This window comes from Xenopus laevis, chromosome 2L (assembly GCF_017654675.1).
Source record: "Xenopus laevis strain J_2021 chromosome 2L, Xenopus_laevis_v10.1, whole genome shotgun sequence".
Lineage (NCBI taxonomy): Eukaryota > Metazoa > Chordata > Amphibia > Anura > Pipidae > Xenopus > Xenopus laevis.
The window spans coordinates 95,423,053-95,444,939 of record NC_054373.1 but is presented as its reverse complement, the minus strand read 5'-3'; the positions used below and the strand labels follow the sequence as shown (position 1 = coordinate 95,444,939).

Genomic DNA, 21,887 nt, shown 5'->3' with positions numbered 1-21,887 from the left:
CATTAGCAGCAATAACAAAACATGGACTATGTCTATAGCTGACGCTAGGGAGCACTGGGTCAGGGAAAATACATTTTTATCATAACTCAAATACAAATTACATTTTGGTGTTAAAAACTACTTGGTGTCTGTCTACAACATTTCAGGACTACAACTCCTGGCATCCTCCTTGATATGGATACTATCTATAAATATTTAGTAAAGCATGTTGGCATTTATAAATATAGTGGACTATTGGTGGAACTGGCATATAGGTTGCAATTACATCTATATTTAAAATAAACCTCCCAACTATTTTTGAAATAAAAATAAGGAAAAAAAGTTGCGTGTATTTTTGTGGCCACACCCCCAATTACCATGTTCATTTTACAAAATTTCGCAGGTTATAAAAGTTTGAACATAATTCTGTTTCTCATATTTTTTTCTAAAGCTGGCCATAGACGCAAAGATCCGATCGTACGATGATTCTCATCTCCCGACCTGCCACTAACCATTCAGATCAGATAAAGCACAAAAGAACAGATCCGCCGATGTTCTGCCCCTGACAGCAATCGTACGAAAGTTATGTCCGACCAAAGCTAGAGACAGTCTCCCTCTGAAAATCGTACGATCGGCAATACATGCAGAGATATCAGCAGGCGACAGAAATCTTTTAACCTGTCCGATCGACCGATCTCCCCCAGACGAAAAATGTCGGGACTCTCCACACACGGTCCAAAAATTGTATGAATCCTCGATTTGTACGATCAGATCTTTGTGTCTATGGCCAGCTTAACTTTTCCCAAGGGACCTGTTTTCTTATATTGCTACAATTACTTATTTGCTTATCTAGATTGCTTATTTAGATGCATTTGAATTGTTACAAATGTATCTTATCTTCTGTTCTGCTCTGGGCTTTCTGCCAAAAGCCAATTAAGTTAGAAACTTTGTTTCTTTTTCTGGCTGTTCAGTGCAGAGAAAAACTGAACTTTCCAGTACAAATGTGGGACTGCAGGTTGAGCTATCAAAAGAGAGTGGACTTTCCCTCTAAAAACGGGACAGTTGGGAGGTATATTTAAAAGACTTGGAGTGCCCAGTCTCTTATCAACGTTGTTTTGGAACACACAGATGAAATAACATGTGTTATACAACATTGATATTTTATTTACCACAGCTGGAAGATTAAATCATAACAGTATTATTAAACAGCAAATGTAGATGGCAACAGTTTCGTAATTACTCTGATCGCTGAAATGCATATTTTTCCTAAACAGATGAATGCTAAAATGGCTAGAACTCCAGCTTTCATTTTGCCTGTTACAATAGAAACATAACAGGAAAAACAAAAAATTAAGCAGTTATTGGCTTTAAAACAATTTCATATTTTTTTGTTAAAAAAAATATTTTTAAAGTTTACCTTTTATTAACTGGTTTCTCATCCTTCTCATAAGGTTTAACAAACCATTTCCCGATGCGCACAAAGTTACGGTTCATGAGGCATCTTTCCAGAAGGTTGTGTATAGCCTTAAAGAGCAAGGTGCGACACTCGTAGGAAAGCCCATTGTCCCAAATGCCATCTTCCTCATCTGTGAAAACAAAAGACATCTGCACTTTTAATTTTCAGAGGCCCATTTCAATATTCTTACCTCATCACGGAGGGATTTGTTTTCTTTGCAACAAATGAGAAATAGGTTTATGAGATTATAAAAAAATAAATAAATAAAAATTGCATGAAGATACAATTTGTTGGAAATATATGGTCTCATCTATAACAGTTGTAAAGCAGAATTGGCCCATGAAATATGTGGAAGCAGGGACGTGCTGAACAGTTTCTGAATGAATATTAAAAATGTTTTGCATTTTATACTCGCTGGACATGTAAAGAGATTAATTTATAATATTATAACGGAGTTTCATTATTGGCCAAAGACCCCACCTGCCATTTCTACAAAATGCTTTCACATTCAGTAAAAGAGGAAACATACAACTTTCCATTAAAAAAAAAAAAAGGAATGAACAATTAACTACAATTTTCTTTACAAACAGTAGCATACACAATTAACATTTGCTAGAACAGGGCATGATATTACAGAGTGTGACAGCTGACTGACAGCTAGGCCAAGTGTTTGATTAGAGTCATCCACGTACACGAACTTTTAGATAAAACATGCCATAATACCATGCTACCATTTTCTCACTATTAAGCAACCAAATTAGTCAGGAATGCCAAATTGTGGCCATCCTGTTTCAGTTGTGAAAACTACAGTATTACAAGAGCAGTTCACAACAGCTGGAGGGCAGCAACTTTGAAAGTAAATTCCCTTCAAGAGATCTATTTTTTTTTTTTTTTTTTTTTTACACCACAAACCAGTCCAGCTGTTGTGCGGGAGGTAGGGTTGTGACCTAACCGGCCTGGCCGGTTAAAATGATGGTTGATCCCAATGTTATTAATAGGGGAAAAAAAAAAGCATACAGCAAGTTGAATTCCACAGAATGATTTACCATTTTCAGAATCGTATAACATCTACCAACAGTGAACCCAAACAATGTCTTGCAATACATTATTAAAGTATATCTTAAAGGGCAGTTTATGGGTCCACTGCCTACCTTGCTATAAAAAAGTAAATAATTCAGGCTTGGGAAGAACCTCAGCCTATAGGTCTAGGTAACTATAACAAAATACAAGTATTCTTCTCTACCAGACATATATGAAAAGAACAAGCTTACAATTTAGGTGCTTTATGTATGAAGCAATACAAATGTCAGACAATAAAAAAAATAGAGCACCAGCACAAGCCATTATCTATCAACAGGTGTTTTAACGGCTGTACATGTGGTTTGCATTTTCTGTATGAGAAGTCATTTAACCGCAGGCACAATTCTTTTGCTTAGCTGTTCACTTGAAGTTCAGAAAGGGATACCATAAACATCCACTTGCCAGCAGTGCTCATGGTTGCAGGTCTCACCATTAGAACGAAGGAGCACAAAAGCCAAGCATACAAACTGTTTCTTTTCATGTAACATATACTGTATACATATTATATTCATAACAAAATGCACACTCTATCCTGAACCTTCATTTAGTATTACCCTGACAGATTATGCACGGCTATTTTCGTGTTGCTTAGAGGCCCTCCATTAAAAAGAAAATCAATGTGAATTCTGCAGTGTTCTCTCTATTAAGTGCAGTGCTGCACTAATCACTTCCTAGATGACTGCAGCTCCTAAAAATAACCATTTAGGAGGAACGTCTGCTGCTACATTAAATAGGTCAAACATGCAACCGCTCTACACAATGCACTGCGACAACTGTATTCGATTTGAGCAAGATTAAAAATCAAAGTTAATTACAAATATGACAACCATATATTGAATAAGCATAGTAACCACAAATTAAAACATCGGGTTTGTAGTGATGGCAGAAGAGAGAGCGCTTAATACAGGAAGGAACCTTTGGGAGCAAATAATTTGAAGAACAATTGTTTTAGGGTAAGGATATGAGGTGGGTATTGAAAAGCCAATCATAGTGTCATCGACACTTAAATCAATAACAAAAGGAACTGGCCATACATAGCAAGACAGGCAACTGATTTAATATAGATATAGAAATTATTTTTATTTGGGACAAAGACAAATCCTCTAGTAGTATCTTGTTAAGCGAGTTTATTTATTCACACTTTATTCATACTTAACTATAGATGTGAACAGCCATACAATCTCTTACACAGCTAGCTAGCAGGGACATGTTTGTTCTCTCTAATTCATGCACCAGGATGTCTCTAGATGGCACAGATTGGGCATCGAGTAAATATTAGAACACACACCCACTGGTGAAAAAGTCAAGATAAGAGGGGGGAGAACACAGCGAGAGTAGTGGTGGACGGTCTGACACATATTAGTAGCCACTAGTATTAGGAATCACTAGCATGAGCTTCAATGAGCAGCAAAAGCCCCTGCTCAGCATTTGTCACAGGAGAATTCAGATGGCTAAAAATAGCTATTCTAAAGTATCAAGCTTGCTTCTCTGTTTAAAGATAAGCATGTAAGGGACTACCAAGTCTTCTTAAAAGGAGTGGAGGGGATCTCCTCCCAAAAGAACATGTTTTTGTATAATGATGCCATTTTAAGGATATTACCAGTACATTAAATATTTCCAGTGGTTTTAAAGTTATGTTTAAATGCAATTGCTACTGAAAGAAGTATGTGTTTCTGGTTGTTTATATTCTATATTTTTATATCCCGACGACTCAAACAAGAAGAAAATACAAATTACAAATACTTCTAAAATCACTAAAAATCAAATCACTTTAACCAATATTTCAGCCTAAGGTGGATAATATCAAGCTTTAACCCGATTGTTGGCCCTAAGGACAAATGATTACAGCGGTAATAGGAGCCATCAGAGCAAGGATTGCATCTACTAGCCAATGCGTTCCCCAATCCATCTGGAAAAATACAACCAGCCCAATCGACATCCGCCTCATTTTTTGGTCAGATTGTTGGACGGGCCTGTCAAAGGCCCCATACACAGACAGTAGTGATGTGCGGGCCGGCTACTGCATGAAATCTTTGGGCCATGAGCAGGTTTTGGGTTGAATTTCGCCCCGTCTCTGTGTGCCTCAATTTATATAATTGCAGAAACCCTGTCCCCATTTGTGCCATCCAGCGAGCTTTGCTCAGCCCGAACATCACTAATGGGCAGATAAACTGCCAAATCGGACTAAAAGGGCCAGAATTGGTAAATTAAATCTGCCTGTGTATGGCCACTTTAATACTGTCTGCACACAACAGTCAAATCTCTATTGTACATTCATCTTAACTTTACACCCTATTAAGTCCACAAAATATATATTTTCCACAATTGTATATGCTGTATACATTGGCTCCTTTATAAGTGTAAAATGTTCGCTCTTCTCAAATACATTTTACCAGTGCTAGTGTACTTAACTAAACATGCACCAAGTTTGCATAATAATGTTGGTGCTATATAAACATAAGATAACAAATAACACATTCAGATCAATCTAAAAAGCTTGTAATGTAATTACCCCAACAGAGATATGCATGCACATACACTAGAGTGAATGGCATCAGAAAGCAATTAAAAGACACTAGAAACCAGTGTTTGGTTGGTGCGCAACATGCATAGTTTAGTGTGAATAATGCTGGAAAACCACAATGCCTCTTCACCATGTGTTGAAGAACACAGAAAGAGGTCAATTCTCAGCCCTCAACAGATGATAAATCTAAAGCTGGCCACAGCCGCAAAGATAAAGATAATTTTTTTGCTGAGAGGTTAGTGCATCCAAGTTATTGTTAGTTGAAGTTTCTAAACTTGACTGTCCCATCTCAGCCTGTCAAAGTTTCTAATGCTAATGGACTACTGCTGTACAAATATGGCAGCCCCCTCATACAGGAACATCAGACAGGTAATGTAAAAGCATTGTGCAAATACTTTATGGCAAAGTTATATGTTTTCAAATGCAATATTATGACAGATGTAAGAAAAGTTTAATTTCTAGTGTCAGTATCTCTTTAAAAGCTCCAAAAACCCACCAACCCCTAACAAAGTACTAGATAAACAATCTGAATAGGAATACAAGGAAACATCATAACTTTGAGTTATTAGATCTAGCGGGGACTAAAGACTAACCAATACAGTGTAATCTGCAAGTTTGCATAATAATGTTGGTGCTATATAAACATAAGATAACAAATAACACATTCAGATCAATCTAAAAAGCTTGTAATGTAATTACCCCAACAGAGATATGCATGCACATACACTAGAGTGAATGGCATCAGAAAGCAATTAAAAGACACTAGAAACCAGTGTTTGGTTGGTGCGCAACATGCATAGTTTAGTGTGAATAATGCTGGAAAACCACAATGCCTCTTCACCATGTGTTGAAGAACACAGAAAGAGGTCAATTCTCAGCCCTCAACAGATGATAAATCTAAAGCTGGCCACAGCCGCAAAGATAAAGATAATTTTTTTGCTGAGAGGTTAGTGCATCCAAGTTATTGTTAGTTGAAGTTTCTAAACTTGACTGTCCCATCTCAGCCTGTCAAAGTTTCTAATGCTAATGGACTACTGCTGTACAAATATGGCAGCCCCCTCATACAGGAACATCAGACAGGTAATGTAAAAGCATTGTGCAAATACTTTATGGCAAAGTTATATGTTTTCAAATGCAATATTATGACAGATGTAAGAAAAGTTTAATTTCTAGTGTCAGTATCTCTTTAAAAGCTCCAAAAACCCACCAACCCCTAACAAAGTACTAGATAAACAATCTGAATAGGAATACAAGGAAACATCATAACTGAGTTATTAGATCTAGCGGGGACTAAAGACTAACCAATACAGTGTAATCTGCACTTCATTGGTGGCCATTACTAACAGTAAACAAACCTGTGCCCTTGGCAATAACCTTTGGAAGATGCATGTGATCTGAGTGGGGTTGGGCACGACTGCTAGCCAACCTGCACTTTGAACCACCATTGTAAACTTCATTAACTCATTTAATATTTACCAAAATATATATTACTGGAGATGCAGAAGGATATTTTTTTAGATTTAAGGTGTTTTTTTTTTTTCTTTTTTTAAAATAATTGATTAACTCATGAAAGGCTGATTGGGGCCAATGAGTTGTTTTACTGACCAAGTTACGGAGTAACTAAAGTGCTGTTAGCTGTATATGATATTTTAGATTATAAATTGCATAAGTGACCAGAAATTCAGTGTTTTGTTTTTTTTAACACATTATAAATGATCATAAGCTCTATTCATTATATTTTTGGTTGGTTATATTATAAGCCAGTGCCACAGGGTTAAAAAGAGAGGGAAATAACCTCTAAAGTTACAGCCATTGTTCCAAGCGATGTCAATTAAAGAGATAATTAGAAGCAATCTGCACTATGCAAGGTTTTCTGAATGTTGATGTTTGTATCTATATGAACCTATAGCAATGCTTTCAACATGTAAATATTGTTGTTTTTGGTCAGTTTAGGGACATTACAACATAAGCAGACATAACTTTCACACAGATGTAAAAGCGGAGACAAAATTGTGTTCCCTTTGATTCTATACATAGCAAGCAATTAAGCACTTTGTAATGTACATTAAAATGTGTTCTATTTACATTGTGCATAATAAAAAGGCTGTTTCTTTCAATCCTCAGAGACTGTGCTAGTTGCGACCCCTTGCTAGCAAAATAATAGGCTAATCTATAGCGCAACTGAGCAGTCAACTGTCACACCTACTTGTTTTTTGAGCGCTGTATTCCATATAAAACAAGCTTGTTTCCAACCACTGCATAGCCTTAAAAATGCACCCACTGACTAGTTAATAGTCTGTATCCATTGCAGCAATTATTTTACACTGCAAAGAGCATTAATTTAAAAAAAAAAAACGATATATTTTAGAAAAAACTGGGGGAAAACCAAAGCACAAGGCAGATACACTGAAAATGCATGCAGTGCAAAAATGAAGGGGAGGAAAGAGAAATCTCTGAGCATGTAACCAGACACCTGAGAAAGCTAGCGAGCATATGGCACAGACTAACCAAGCTGCAAGGCATTCCAAAATACAGCAGCTCTTTAATTTAGGGGAGGATCAGATTGCAACACTTCTACACGATTAGTGAAAATCAAGGTACCTGTCATTGTGAAACGTGTATTTAAGCATTTAGCACATGCTCTATTAAACGGCTTTCTTGTTTTTCCCTAAGTAAAAAGGTTGGTTTGAAAGTGAAAGGAGTACATTTTAATTCTCAGTGGCAAGAGAAAACTGTAAGCAACTTTAAACTTTAAGCAAACATTTGGTTTCATTCTGTTACAGAAAGTGGCCATTTAAAAAGCAAACTTTTAGCAGGAAAACATAAATCTTTTGGATCTTGTTATACTTAAAAACTACAATTTCAATGGGAGGAGGGGGGTCATGCAAAATTTGTTTCCAATAAAACCAAAATGATTTGGATATTTGGATAAAACACTTACTCATATACCCCATCTGGTGATTCACTGAAGAGGACAATTGCCAGCTGTCTGCAACACTTGCATAGGCAGAATGTGTTTATGGGGTCGGTACATCGATGAAATGGTTCCAATATAAATGTTTTTGGTCAATATGGCCAGTCTAGGCCCAAAGTAAACTCTAAGATCTATATGCCTGTATGCTAAGTGTTTCATGCAAATTTGCCATCAAATCTTAATTTTCTCATTGGGTTTCAGATGAAAAGAGTTGAATGGAAGAACAGATTTGGCTAGCTTTAGGCCAATGGCACAAGCACTGGATCTGCTGTCATATACATCAGCCTGTGTGGAGCTACATGGAGCAAACACCATCAATGAAACAGTCAAGCTGGTCAATAACCCCACCACCTGCACCAGCCCAAATTTTTAAAACAAGGGGTTGAAAGCACCTGTGCAGTTTTGCTAAATATTTCAGTGTTTTAAAATAGGGAGATTTAAGAGAGAATCAGGCACAACTGCTTTTCCAGTGGTCACATGCAGTAATCATGAGATTTACATTTTCTATATAAATATATATCATTTGAAAATTATTGTAACTTAATGTTACAATGTAAGTAATAGGAACGTCGGATGTTGTTGCAGCGTGCATCCGACAACATGTATCGGTCACATCAGACAGTCGTGTTGTATGCACGCTACGACAATGTCTGACATTCCTATTACTTACCTTAGATTCGGCACATCTGAAGCGGAAGGTATCGAATGTCAAAACTCCAGTGTAGTTCTACCCTAAAAGGTAAGGAGAACAGGGGGTGGGCAGAAGTGGCAAAAAAAAACATACAAGAATACTGGGAAGAGTAAGCAGACAATTAATACAGAAAATGTGCAAATGATGGGCAAGTTGCACGAGAATGTTACAAGTAGCAATAAGGCACACATATGCACGCACACACAGAAAAAAAAAAAAAGCTTACTCGTAATAAAATAATTTACTTTTAAAACAATTTCTATTTTGGTGTTAAATATATGGAATCATGGGAATATTCAGCGTTCAGCAAATCAAAGAGTAACATGAAAAGGCCTTCCATCAGTTGATCTGAGATAGGAAACAGGAAATGATTGAAAACTGCTCTAGTAACAGCTGCAAAAGTGGTTCTTTTGCATATCAAGAAACTCATGTTGTTTCAGTAATTATACATGGCAATTTTAATTTGCACTCGTCACTCTGTTCAAGCAGATGCACCATTAAGTGTTTATGAAGTAGTCAAACTGTATACTTGAGAAAAATGCACTAGCAGTTTATAAAGTAGCCAGTAAATGGACATTAGAAATAAGTCAAAATTGCCTCCAAATATTTAAATGGCTTCAACCTCTAATGCCTGCTGGGCCTGTCTGGATTGCTTTTTATATGTGATTTCCTTGTTCATGTACCCTCTAAGGTAAGCTTTAAATGAGCCCCAAATTACATTAATATCGGCAGAATACTAACTGAAAAAACTTGCTTTATTGTGGCACCATGTTCCTTGTCATTGTTAAGGATTGAGCCACAAAAGGTGTAAAGAGCATCTAGAGTTGGGCTGATCCTTCACTACATCTACTGTTATCTCCAGGGGAGCATGGTCTATAATACCCCTGTGATCTAGCCATTCGCCCAAATCTTTTGGCAAATTGAAGAAGTGAGTGGAGCCATTCAATATTACTCTCATCCTGGCAGGGTATAGCATTGCGTATTGTATGTTCCTCTGTCGCATACGCTTCTTGCAGTCGAACTGAGGCCTTTGCTTTTGTACTTCTGCTGAGAAGTAGGCATAGATAGAGATTGTACAGTCCTGAAAGGTAATCGGGCCCTTCTGCCTAGCCAACTTAAGTAGCCCATCCCGGTCACGGGCGTTCATAATTCTGGCGATAAGTGGTCTAGAGGGAATCCCAGGTGGTTCACACCTAGTGGGGACCCTATGTGCACGCTCAATAGCAAAGGACTGAGACAAGGATCGTTGCCCAAAGGTGTCTCTTAGCCAGTTTTCTAGGAAAAGCTCAGGGGCTTCACCTTCAGCATTCTCCGGGAAGCCAACAAAATGCAGGTTAATTCTACGGAGTCTATTTTCCAGGTCATCTGCTTTTTGTTGTGCCAATTGCAGAGATTTTTTGTAGATCTTGCACACTGCCCTGGAGCGGCAGGATGGAATCCTCAAGGGTACTTATCAGTTACTCAGCCGCCATTGCTCTCTCACGCATTTTTTTGCATGTCATGCCTTATGATGGAGAGATCAATTTTAATTTCATCTGTTGTGGCACTGATGAGTGAAGTGCAGGTATCTCTAGTTGAACAGATCTCTGATAGGGGTTCCACTACCTCTTGGGAGCTTGGGTCGCTTTCGGCAAGTGGAGAGCTAGGCCCTGATGTAGAGGTGCCATTTTGCTGATCGTGGCCTTACCTGGCAAACTTCTCCAACTTTGCGGCCGCTTCCTATGCCCTTTTTTGTGCCCGATTCTGCCCCATTAGGTATCGTGGTAGAAGAGGATCCCAGATTTGATCCACTTTTTAGGGTTATGTTGGGTCTACCGACCTAAATGAGGATATTTATGTGAGCGAAGGACGGAGCACGACAGAAGTGCGACCGCTCACATCAGGTTGGTAACCACATCCCAATGAGTGCTGTTCTTAGATCTACCAGGGAGCTGCTATCTGGTTACCTTCCCATTGTTTTGCTGATAGGCTGCTTGGGGTGGGGGGGACGAGGGAGGAGGGTGATATCACTCCTACTTGCAGAGCAACAGTAAAAGGTTTATCAAAGCACAAGTCACATGACTGGGGGCTCCTGGGAAATGGACAATATGTCTAGCCGCATGTCAGATTAAAAAATTAAATATAAAAAATGTATTTCAGTGCAGAAGTCTATTGAGTACTCCCATTACACCAATATTGAGTACTCCCATTACACCCATGTTACATATCTGAAACTTTACATCTGTGTTTTTATTTATAAGCTTGCCGTACATGGGCTTACAATAGCTGGCCACTCTTGACAAAATTCCAAAGAATTTGCAAAGAATTTACTCTTGATAAAATGGTCAGCTTTTTTGGTCCATGTATGGAGTCTAAACATCAGCCTGTTCAACAGATATTTGGATCAAAGAATCAGGCAGGTATAAAATTGGTCAGAAGAGGACGTAGCTGTAAAAGCAGTTCAATTGTACAATCCGCTACTTTGATCCATTTGGTGGCCCAGGGGCTAAACAACAGAAATCAGACAAATTTGGTGAACCACGTTATTGGTCAAATTGTGCCAAGATCCACTATCTTTTTTCCTATAGTCAAGTTTGACAGCAATCAACTTGGCAAATCAAAATATGAGCTGCTTATTTTATGAAATGTGCCTTTCTCCATAGAAAGTCTGCACAAGTAAGCTTACCAAATTTGACAACTTTTGCAAATTGGTCTATTTTTGCACCTTTTTGGGACTTTTTTCTAACCTTAAAAATATAATCTGTCTGCAATGCTCAGCAATCAGATGTAAAACTCATAACACTCGATTTTGTTTGTTATTGCACTTTCTTTTCAGACCCACTGCTATTTATCTCTCAGCCTGTCATTCAAACCACTGCCTGGATGTGAGGATCAGATTACAGATTGGATTCCAAACAAGAGAGCTGCAGAAAAAAAAAAAAAGCAAGCACAAATGCACACTAGGCTAACTTCATATATTACAATATAACTCTCTATAGCAATCCAACACTTAATATAATAAATAAAGTAGAAAAATACTCTAACAATTACATTTCAAAAGGGATGCAGAAACACAAAAAAAAAACATAGTGCAAAAAAACCCTCAAAGTGCCCTTCTGCGCATTTCAGAGGTGCATTTTTTTTTAGTAATAGCAGTTTTATACTGCTAATATCATGCTTTTGATAAATCAGCTTCAAGCTGCAAGCCAGAGTTAAATTGCTGGTGCAGGTGGCTTCTCTGGTCATATGTCTGCATAAAGTGGCCATACACTGTATATAATTGTTTTGCAAAAATCAATGGTTGCAAATATATTCATCCCTCCATATAAAAGCCAATTAATAATTTGATGCAGTAATGAAGCATATATGCCAGTGCAGTGAAACAAGTAGAAGTGGACAGTCAAGCATAATGTAAAGGTGGACTGTATTCACCAGAGAGACAAGTTTAAAACTTAAAACTACACAGGGCTGCTGTACAACAGTTTAATGTTTTGACACAGTCTCAAAAGAGCACATTTTTTCCAGTTAACTCTTGTGGCAAACTATGCAGATTTTCCTCTGGCGTATTTGAGCTGCGGGAGAAAAGCACAAAAACTGAACCAGTCGCCGCACATGGAGTTCAGTGGAAACTGCCTGCCACTGCTAAAAGACATTGCTGGAGAAAAGGTTCTGCATGTAGAAGCCCTAAAGGGAAAAGATTTGTGGGAATAAGATGCTACACAGTACCTAGGATTTAAAGAAGACCCAATAACACTACTGCTATAGGCATGGGACCGGTTATCCAGAATGCTCGGGACCTGTGGTTTCCAAATGGTTCTGTAATTGGGATCCTCATACTTTATGGCTAGTGCCAAACTAAGCGGACATTGGCCTGGGGAGATACGCAGGTAGAGAATCCACTCCTTATTTTCTGCTGCTCTGTCTACACCCGGAATCATTGCCTCCGCTTGGGTGCAGGCTGGCGCAAAAAACGCACAGTTTTCTACTTTGTATCTGAAGTATCTGCCTGCACCTGAGCAGATGCAATGTTTTCGGGTGGTAGATCGGACGTCTGGATTCCCTGCCTGTGTTTCTCCACAGGCCGAGGTCATCTTAGTATGGCACTAGCCTCAGTTTAGTAAAAATCATTTAAACATAAAACCCTATAGGATTGGGCTGCCTGTAGGGTTATAGCTCAATATCTTAATTATATCTTAGTTGTGATCAAGAACAAGGCTCTGTCTTATTAGAATTGTTCTTATACAATTTTGAATTATTTGATTAAAATGAGTCTATGGGAGAAGGCCTTCCCGTAATTTGAATTTTTCAAGATGGCTGATCCCATACCTGCGTCCAAAGGTTAACAAGGCTTGTGATTAAACTGCCCATATTGTATATATACTTATATATTGTAAGAACCACTGAGGATAGGATTGATTTAAATGAAGTATAACCTCTGAAATATGTTGATATATAAAGAATAGCAATAGACAACCACCAGCCCAGACTGCAGAATGATAACACCCATTTAGCCCTTTGCTACAAGGAAGCAAATACTAGGTCTGAAACAGTTTTGAATTATAATCTAAATACAATCCAGACACAATTACAAATAAAACTTTAAACATACACACAGTACACTACAGCATTGTAAAATATGACTGTTAAGCTGAGGGCAGAATACTTATATACTTCTATCTCAGAAAAAAAATCCTCAAACTTCTTCAGAAAAAAACACTAATAGTGAGCACAGCACATTGAATAAATAATGCCAATTGCACAGAAACTAGTAAAAATTATATGAAGTAGCATTTTGCAAAAATAAATAAATTTAAAAAATGGGCAGTAGCAGACACTGAACAACCCTGCATTGATATAGGCAATAACTTAAGAACAATTCTATAGCAATATTTCTAGAAGAATATTGTTTTTTGGTGTAATAAAGTTACAATAATTCTCTTTTTCTCTATGACTGGTGAAAGTTGTGAATTTGTACAGGGAGTTTAGTAAGGGTCACTCAAAATGCTTGCAATTTTGTGATGCCAAAATCACATCTTCTAGATTTGTCATACTGTAAAAAGTGACATAACAGCAGATTTCAGACCAATAATGTTTGAGTGAGATTAGAGACATCTTGATACTAAATATAAATATACTAATTCTTTTCAATTTTAATGAATCAATTTCATATTTTAGTTTTACAGGTCCTCTAAAGGCAACTTGCTAGACCCTAAAATTTGCATTACTACCAAGGCAGCTGGAGTGGAGTTACAAATGAAAACAAGTAAACAATTAGCTTTGCTCTGACAACATTAAAGGAACAGTAACGTCAAAAAAATAAGTCTTTTAAAGTAATAATAATGCAGTGTTGCCCTGCACTGGTAAGACTGATGTGTTTGCTTAAGAAACACTACTATTGTTTATATAAATAAGCTGCTGTGTAGCAATGGGGCAGCCATTCAAAAGAGAAAAGGCTCAGGTTACACAGCAGATAGCAAATAAGCTCTGTCTGTCTAATGGTGTTATCTGTTATCCATTAGTTAGCCTGTGCCATATAGCCGTTTTTCAATTTCCGCCATTGCTCCACAGCAGCTTGTTTATATGAACTATAGTAGTTTATCTGAAGCAAACACATCAGTTTTACCAGTGCAGGGCAACAGTACGTGATATTTTCATTACTTTAAAACACTTAAATTTTTTGGTGTTACTGTTCCTTTAAAATCAAAAATTCTAATCTAAGGGGCAAGTAATGTACATTTCTAATTTTCCTGTGTGCGTGTTTACATAATTTTTTGGCAACCTCAAAAAAGGCGGACAACTAGAACACGCCATGGAAAAACTTGGAAAACACTAATAACACTGCAGTAATCAGTTAAGACATGTTTTGAAGATTACCCAATAAGCTCAGGTTAGTTGGTTTTCTTACCAGCAAGATCATGGTGGATTAAATCAGCAAAATTTGGATCTTCTCCCCACCAGAAAATCCACAGCTCCCTTCGCCCCGGACGCTCATCACGTCGCCAAACGCTCAGCACATCAGCTTTCAAACATCGACTGAAGCTGCTTAAAATAGGGTCCTCTTCCGTTACCGGGAAGAGGATTGGAGCGGAATTAGGGCCTTGCCAGATGTACCGCTTCCATTTGATCCCGGTAAGATCAGCCTAAACAAAAAAATATTTACAAGTAAATGATTTATTGAAGCATCTGTAACATCCTATTTTTGGAACAATCTGTATAACTGGAATTCCTGGCCAGAAAAAAAACCTTTTGAATGCTAGATCCTTTACAAATTGGTTGTATCCATTTAAGGTTAACCCGAGTTTCTCAACTACAGGTCAAGCTTGTACGAAGATGATGTTGATTCCCTGGAGTACACTGAAGAAAACCTTAAAGAAAAAAAGGTACATATATATATTGCCTATAGCCTACAATGAGAATCTACACTTCAGACCAGTCAGCCTTTTGGTTGTTGGGTCAATCAATTCCCTTCAAGGCTTCAATCAATCAATCAAATATTTGCAATTTCTTCAGAGAGTTTGTTTCAGTTAAAATTACTTGAAGAAATATGAATGCTGTAAGAAACTTGTATAAAGGATAAATCTGGTCTAATTGCTCTAAGCACTAATACTTCCTATCAAATATTGCAGCCGCCAGTGTGAATTGTTCCACAGTAGGAGTTAAAAAACTAGAGCCACTTGAAACAGCAAGTGCCTCCCTGCCAGAATGAAAATCGCCGGCAGGATGGCAGTTTGAGCTCTTCGTTTCCTGAAGTTTCCTCGTGAGGCAACTTCAGAAAACGAAACGCTCAGAGTGCCATCCCGCCGACGATTTTCATTCTGGCGGGAAGGCAGTTCGGGGAGATTAGTCGCCCCAAAGAAGAGTAGATTTGTTGCCGGGCGAGTAAGCTCCCTGAATTGCAGAGTGTATCTCTGCCCTTGAAAGCAGGAAGTTGGCTATTATAATAGACATCCAGTCACTCCAGCCTTTATATATATGCTAACTTACTATATTAGAAAGATTTTTTATTTTGCACAGCCTATTTGTCCAGTTTTAATTTTTACACTGAACTGTTCCTTTAAGAGGATTCATAAAAAGCATTAATTCTAGGAGAGAGATCTTTTAACATTCAAAAACAAAAAACCCTCCATATTTAAAATTTGGCAATATACGAGAACCAATGCAGACCACAGGACAAAAACAAAAGAAAGAGAACAAGATATAGTACTATTAAAAGATGAGGAAGAAAAAAAAAAACTATTTTTACACAAACAGCTTACTGGTTAGAAAGATGAGCTGTCTAGCTGGGAGAAGCACATTCCTGACTATAATTACTTGGAAGGCAACAATACAAAGATTTTATGGTTTAACACTGTAATCACTTAGTGAGAGCTTGAATTCTCTCCTGAAAACAAAAATAGAAAACTTACCTTCCAAGAACATGATACAAGTAATGAGTTAGGAATGACCCAAAAGTCTTACAAAAAAAAGTTTCCACTTATCTTACAAAATGTAAGACTTATGTTTCAAGCATTAGAATGCCTATTTAAACAAGTTTGTTCTCTAGTCTAGGTAGCATCTGATGCAGAATATTTAACATGCCTGTAATTATAAATGTTGTTATAATTACATGAGCATTTATAATGAATGTATTATTACCAGTGATGAAAGGGAGTGTCAATGACAGTCAGGAAATAAATCTAAATCTGAATGTTTATCCTACTTGAGTTTTTGATAGAACTATCACTTTTAGAGAAAATTAAGAAAAAGTGGGCACAATAAAGAAGATAAGACATCTGTTAGAATGTTAGGTGGATTTTGTGTGGTGCATAGAAATGGGGGATGAGAAAGCTGTGGGCAGGACACAAAACTGGTGGGACACACACTGAAAAAAGAAAACACAATAATGGGAGTGGGGGATGTGCCTAAAGCAGAAAGCTATGGATACTAAAGCAAAGGCCTAACCCAGCTAGGAAGCCATGAAAATGGCTGCTTCCTTCCTCCTCCTTCATTCCACTCCCACAGAAAGGAACATAGGGAGGGCTAACTACATTTATCAGAGGATAGGTCTACAGACAAACAAAAAAAAAGTAACAGACTGTTAACTGCATAGAAAGTTCGCCAGCAGGTCATTACAGGATAGCAATTCCACCCTATCCAATTAGTGTAACAAAAACTTTAGCCAATAAAACTTGTACACAGAATATGCATAAAGCCCACATGTTCCTCCTGGTAAGGGGTGTGTGCAAAAATATAAAAATGAGGGAAATACATTGCAAAAAGTGACTGTCTATGTTAGTACAGAGGAAGGATTTGTTTCTAAAGGATTGAAGGGGCATGAGTAATGCTGAAATAAATTCCTAACACATGACAACAGCTGAACTAAACACAGACAGGACAGGACAGGGTCCAACAGTGAAAGGAAAAAGAACATAAGCGGAAGGGGCAACATACACAAACAGAACAAGAAGGGAGACAGTCAGATATTTGATCATTTTCAGTTTAGTTTAGTCATACCTAGCAACAAGTCCCACATAACCGTCAAGATAAAAGTGAAATCTGCCAGCCGACCCCGACAGATTGTGCCGTGTAGATAGAAATTAAAATACCTAGTGGGTCGCAACTGTTTCTAAGTGAATGCCAACCTGTAGCTTTGTAATGGATTAACTAGAATGCCCAGCATGCACCAGCAGTCAGGTTAAGTTCAACAGCAGCCGTCACAGTTTGGATATTGGTCTCTTAAGTGTAGTTTAATGCTGGCTAAACTAGTATTGGCACTGTGATGGTGACCGTGCATTGGTTGTCACTCTGCATAGCATAGAGGGCTTGGAGTTTGCACAGACTGACTTCAAGCCCCACATACTGTACATGTGCAACAAGAGACAATCATGATGAGAGTGTGATGTACACCCACACAGTGGAGTCTGCACTGTCAATCTATTCACATGTGTACAAGCAGCAGCAGCAGTAGTAGCAGTAGCCAGTGGAGGCTGTACACATGGATAGAGCCATACTCACCAGACAGAAGAGGTTGGAGTGGCAATCCTCCAGACTGGCCCCGTTCGGCACAAAGCATGAACTCATCCTCACAGCCAGAAAACACACGCCATTATCCCATCCCGAACAAGAAAAAGAGATAGGAAACAGCTACGGCTGCTGCAATAAAACACCTCAGCGTTCCTTTAAAAGAAAAAAAAAAACAACCAGCCAGAAAACGAGATCCAGGTATATGTGCAAGTTTGGGAGAGGATCAGACGCCAATAGAACTGGTCTAACCAGTCATGAATGTGGTTTTAGGGTACAATCCAACTGGAAGGGAATCTATGGGGAGTGAATGAGGTGCCCACCCTTGTCCGTGGGGTTGCAAAGGGGGTGGTAACACAGGCAGGTTCCCTTGGGCTGTACAGAGTCCTGGTGTCGCTAACTCGGGAGAGGGGAGGGGGGTCAGGAATTCTACGAGGTATGCGGTGTCCTGGAGTTAAACGAAGCAATTTTCGGCGCTGTACCAAAAGCAGCTGGTCCTGGTGCTACAACACAGCTCTAGGCAATGTGTCCCGGGGCTCACAAGCGTCGGTATCCGGGCGGTGTCTCGGTCCTCCCTCCCCCGGCGCTGGTGGCCCGGCTTGGAGCGCAGTGCATGGCGGGAACCGCCCGGCCACCGGAGCGCAAAGAGGCCTCAGGGCCCGCCGGGGAAGGGGCCAATGGAACGAGTCCCCAGACAGCCACTGAAGAGAAAGAAATCCACGGTCTGTGAAAGAGCAAAAGCAAGACTCCGACTGTTTGGCCGCTTCTCCTCTCACAGGTTCGCCATTTTCCTCTCCCCCTCCTCCTCCTCTGCCTCCCCTCCTGCGTACACACAGCCTGTTACTGGCGCTGCTGCGGGGATTCCGGCCTTAGACACCCCGGCCTTCCTCACACAAATCCGACCCAGCGAAAGCGCAAGGGGATAATAATAAATAAAAGAATTAAGGTGGAGGCAGGTTTTCCATTTGAATTCACAGATTCCTTTCTTTAATGGCGGCCGAGGTGCCTGCTCGGCCTCTCATCTGTGGTAGGCCGGAGTGGGGTCATGTGACAATAAGTTAGCCATCCTAATTGGCTGATCCAAGCTGTGGACTGGCGACGAGGTGAGAAGGGGAGGAGCAGGAAGGTCATTTTGGGAATGGCCAGAAGGTGGCGCGACGGAGCTGCATACATTGTTCTCAGATGCTGCGCCGCTCTTTGGTGAGATTAAGGTATTGCTGCTTAGACTTTACACAGTTCTCGCCACCCTTATCTCACTTGACGGTATAAACAGCTGATTTAGTAACACGTGCTGATTTACAGGCTGTAGCCCCAAGTGCGCTCTCTGCTTTTCTATTGAACAAGCGGTATTGTATGGTGTGTAGGCACTGAACCGGCTTCATATGGGGCTGTTACATATTCCCGCTTTAGTATTCAGTAGGGGAGTTGCCTCAAGGCTTATTTACAAACACAGGTGCAAAGTGCTAAAAATGAACGCAAAACAAAGTGCAATTGGTTGTGAGACAGTGCCCCTCAGCTCATTCCTTGGAGCCTGTCATTTCCACCAGTGCTGTATTCATGAAGAGTGGTCAATGGGATCTTTTACTTGGGCCGACCCTTTTTGCATCCTCATTCACATATGCAAGAAGAAACAGCAGGGGCAAGTAACTTACCCTCTTCCCATAGCGGCCATTACATACACAACACCCAGGGTGCCATCACTTGCCCATTGCATTGGCTTCCACACAAGGTGCAAAGGGCAGGCTACATTTAAATGTCACTGGTAGAAGTACTTCATATACAGTTAGGCCCATAAATAGTTGGACACGACTTTTTTCTAATTTTGGTTCTGTATATTAGCACAATGAATTTTAAATGAAACAACTCAGATGCAGTTGAACTGCAGACTTTCAGCTTTAATTCAGTGGGTTGAACGAAAAGATTGCATAAAAATGTGAGGAACTAAAGCCTTTTTTAACACAGTCACTTCATTTCAGGGGCTCAGAAGTAGTTGGACAATTGACTCAAAGGCTGTTTCATGGGCGGTTGTGGGAAATTCCTTTGTTATGTCTATCAATGAAGCAGATGAAAGCCCTGGAGTTGATTTATGGGGGGGTGTTTGTATGTGGAAGATTTAGCTGTAAACAGACAACATGTGGTCAAAGGAGCTCTCCATGCAGGTGAAACAAGCCATCCTTAAAGGGATACTGTCATGGGAAAAAAAAAAATTCAAAATGAATCAGTTAATAGTGCTGCTCTAGCAGAATTCTGCACTGAAATCCATTTCTCAAAAGAGCAAACAGATTTTTTTTAAATTCAATTTTAAAATCTGACATGGTGCTAGACATTTTGTCAATTTCCCAGCTGCCCCATGTTTTTTGAATATAAAAAAATCTGTTTGCTCTTTTGAGAAATGGATTTCAGTGCAGAATTCTGCTGGAGCAGCACTATTAACTGATTCATTTTGAAAAAAAATTTTTTTCCCATGACAGTATCCCTTTAAAGTGGACCCGTCACCCAGACATAAAAATCTGTATAATAAAAGTCCTTTTTAAATTAAATATGTAATCCAATTTTTTTTTTTTTTAAACCATTCATAGCTGTTGTAAACGCATTTAAAAATATCAGCTGTCAATCAAATATTGCCTACCCCGCCTCTATGCCTAGGCATAGAGGCGGGGCAAGCAATTACTTTCACTTTACATTCAGCACTTCCTAGATGTCACTGCTCTCCCTACATTCCCCCAGTTCTCTTAACGATTTAATTGTGTAACCAGGGCACGGGGATGGACATTGGGTCCCTGTCCCCTGGTGCACAAACAAGATTCTAAGATGATACAAGATGTCTTAATAACAGTGTCCACAAAATGGCTCCTTCCTGGTTGCTATAATTATGAGTTCCCAGACTGATGGAAACAATATTGAAATAATTTATACAGTGTAACTAAAGTTAATTTTGCTTGACTAACGTGATAAAATAGGATTTGGAATAATTTTGTTTGGTTGACAGGTCCCCTTTAAGCTGCAAAAACAGAAAAAAAACATCAGAGAAATTGCTCTAATATTAGGAGTGGCAAAATCGACAGTTTGGTACATCCTGAGAAAGAAAGAAAGCACTGGTGAACTGAGCAACGCAAAAACACCTGGATGTCCACGTAGGGTTGCCACCTTTTCTGGAAAAAAATACCGGCCTTGATATATTCTTGTCATTTTTTCCTATTAATAACATTGGCATCAAGTATAATTTTTACCGGCCAGGTGACAACCCTATGTCCATGGAAGACAACAGTGGTGGATGATCGCAGAATCATTTCCATGGTGAAGAGAAACCCCTTCACAACAGCCAAACAAGTGAACAACACTCTCCAGGAGGTAGGTGTATGGATATTCAAGTCTATCATAAAGAGAAGACTGCATGGAAGTAAATACAGAGGGTGCACTGTAAGGTGCAAGCCACTCATCAGCATCAAGAATAGAAAGGCTAGATTGGACTTTGCTAATAAAAAAAACATCTAAAAAAGCCAGAAAAGTTCTGGATAAACATTCTTTGGACATATGAAACCAAGATCAACCTCTGCCAGAATGATGGCAAGAAAAAAGTATGGAGAAGGCGTGGAACAGCTCATAATCCAGAGCATACCACATCATCTATAAAACATGGCGGAGGCAGTGTGATGGCTTGGGTGCGTGCAAGGCTGCCAGTAGCACTGGGACACTGGTGTTTATCCATGATGTGACACAGGACAGAAGCAGCTGATGAATTCAGAGGTGTTCAGAGACACACTGTCTGCTCAAATCCAGCTAAATGCAGTCAAATTAATTGGGAGGTGTTCCATAATACAGATGGACAATGACCCAAAACATAAAGCAAAAGCAACCCAGGAGTTTATTAAAGCTAAGAAGTGGAATATTCTTGACTGGCCAAGTTAGTCACCTGATCTGAACCCAATTGAGCATGCATTTGCCTTGTTGAAGACTAAACTTTAGACAGAAAGGCCCACAAGCAAACAGCAACTGAAAGCCGCTGCAGTAAAGGCCTGGCAGAGAATTAAAAAGTAGGAAACCCAGAATCTGGTGATGTCCATGAGTTCAAGACTTCAGACTGTCATTGGCAGCAAAGGGTTTTTAACCAAGTATTAGAAATGAACGTTTTATTTTCAGTTTTTTAATTTGTCCAATTACTTTTTAGCCCCTGAAATGAAGTGATTGTGTTAAAAAAAAAGCC

General features: G+C 39.1%; 1 protein-coding gene across 3 annotated transcripts in view; it reads right to left on the bottom strand.

Annotated features, from left to right (window-relative positions):
- med13.L (mediator complex subunit 13 L homeolog) overlaps positions 1 to 18,759 on the bottom strand; it is a 61,500-nt gene extending 42,741 nt beyond the window's left edge. For 2 of the 3 annotated variants that reach the window (XM_018246834.2, XM_041582218.1), the window contains exons 1-3: positions 17,678 to 18,759; positions 14,589 to 14,823; positions 1,397 to 1,565 (exon numbers count right to left, since the gene is read on the bottom strand). In XM_018246834.2, the coding sequence (XP_018102323.1) occupies positions 1,397 to 1,565; positions 14,589 to 14,823; positions 17,678 to 17,743 (470 nt within the window). In that variant the 5' untranslated portion in view covers positions 17,744 to 18,759. The remainder of the gene's footprint in view (positions 1 to 1,396; positions 1,566 to 14,588; positions 14,824 to 17,677) is intronic. The other variant, XM_018246835.2, reaches the window with a different exon arrangement.
- Positions 18,760 to 21,887: the final 3,128 nt, after the last annotated feature.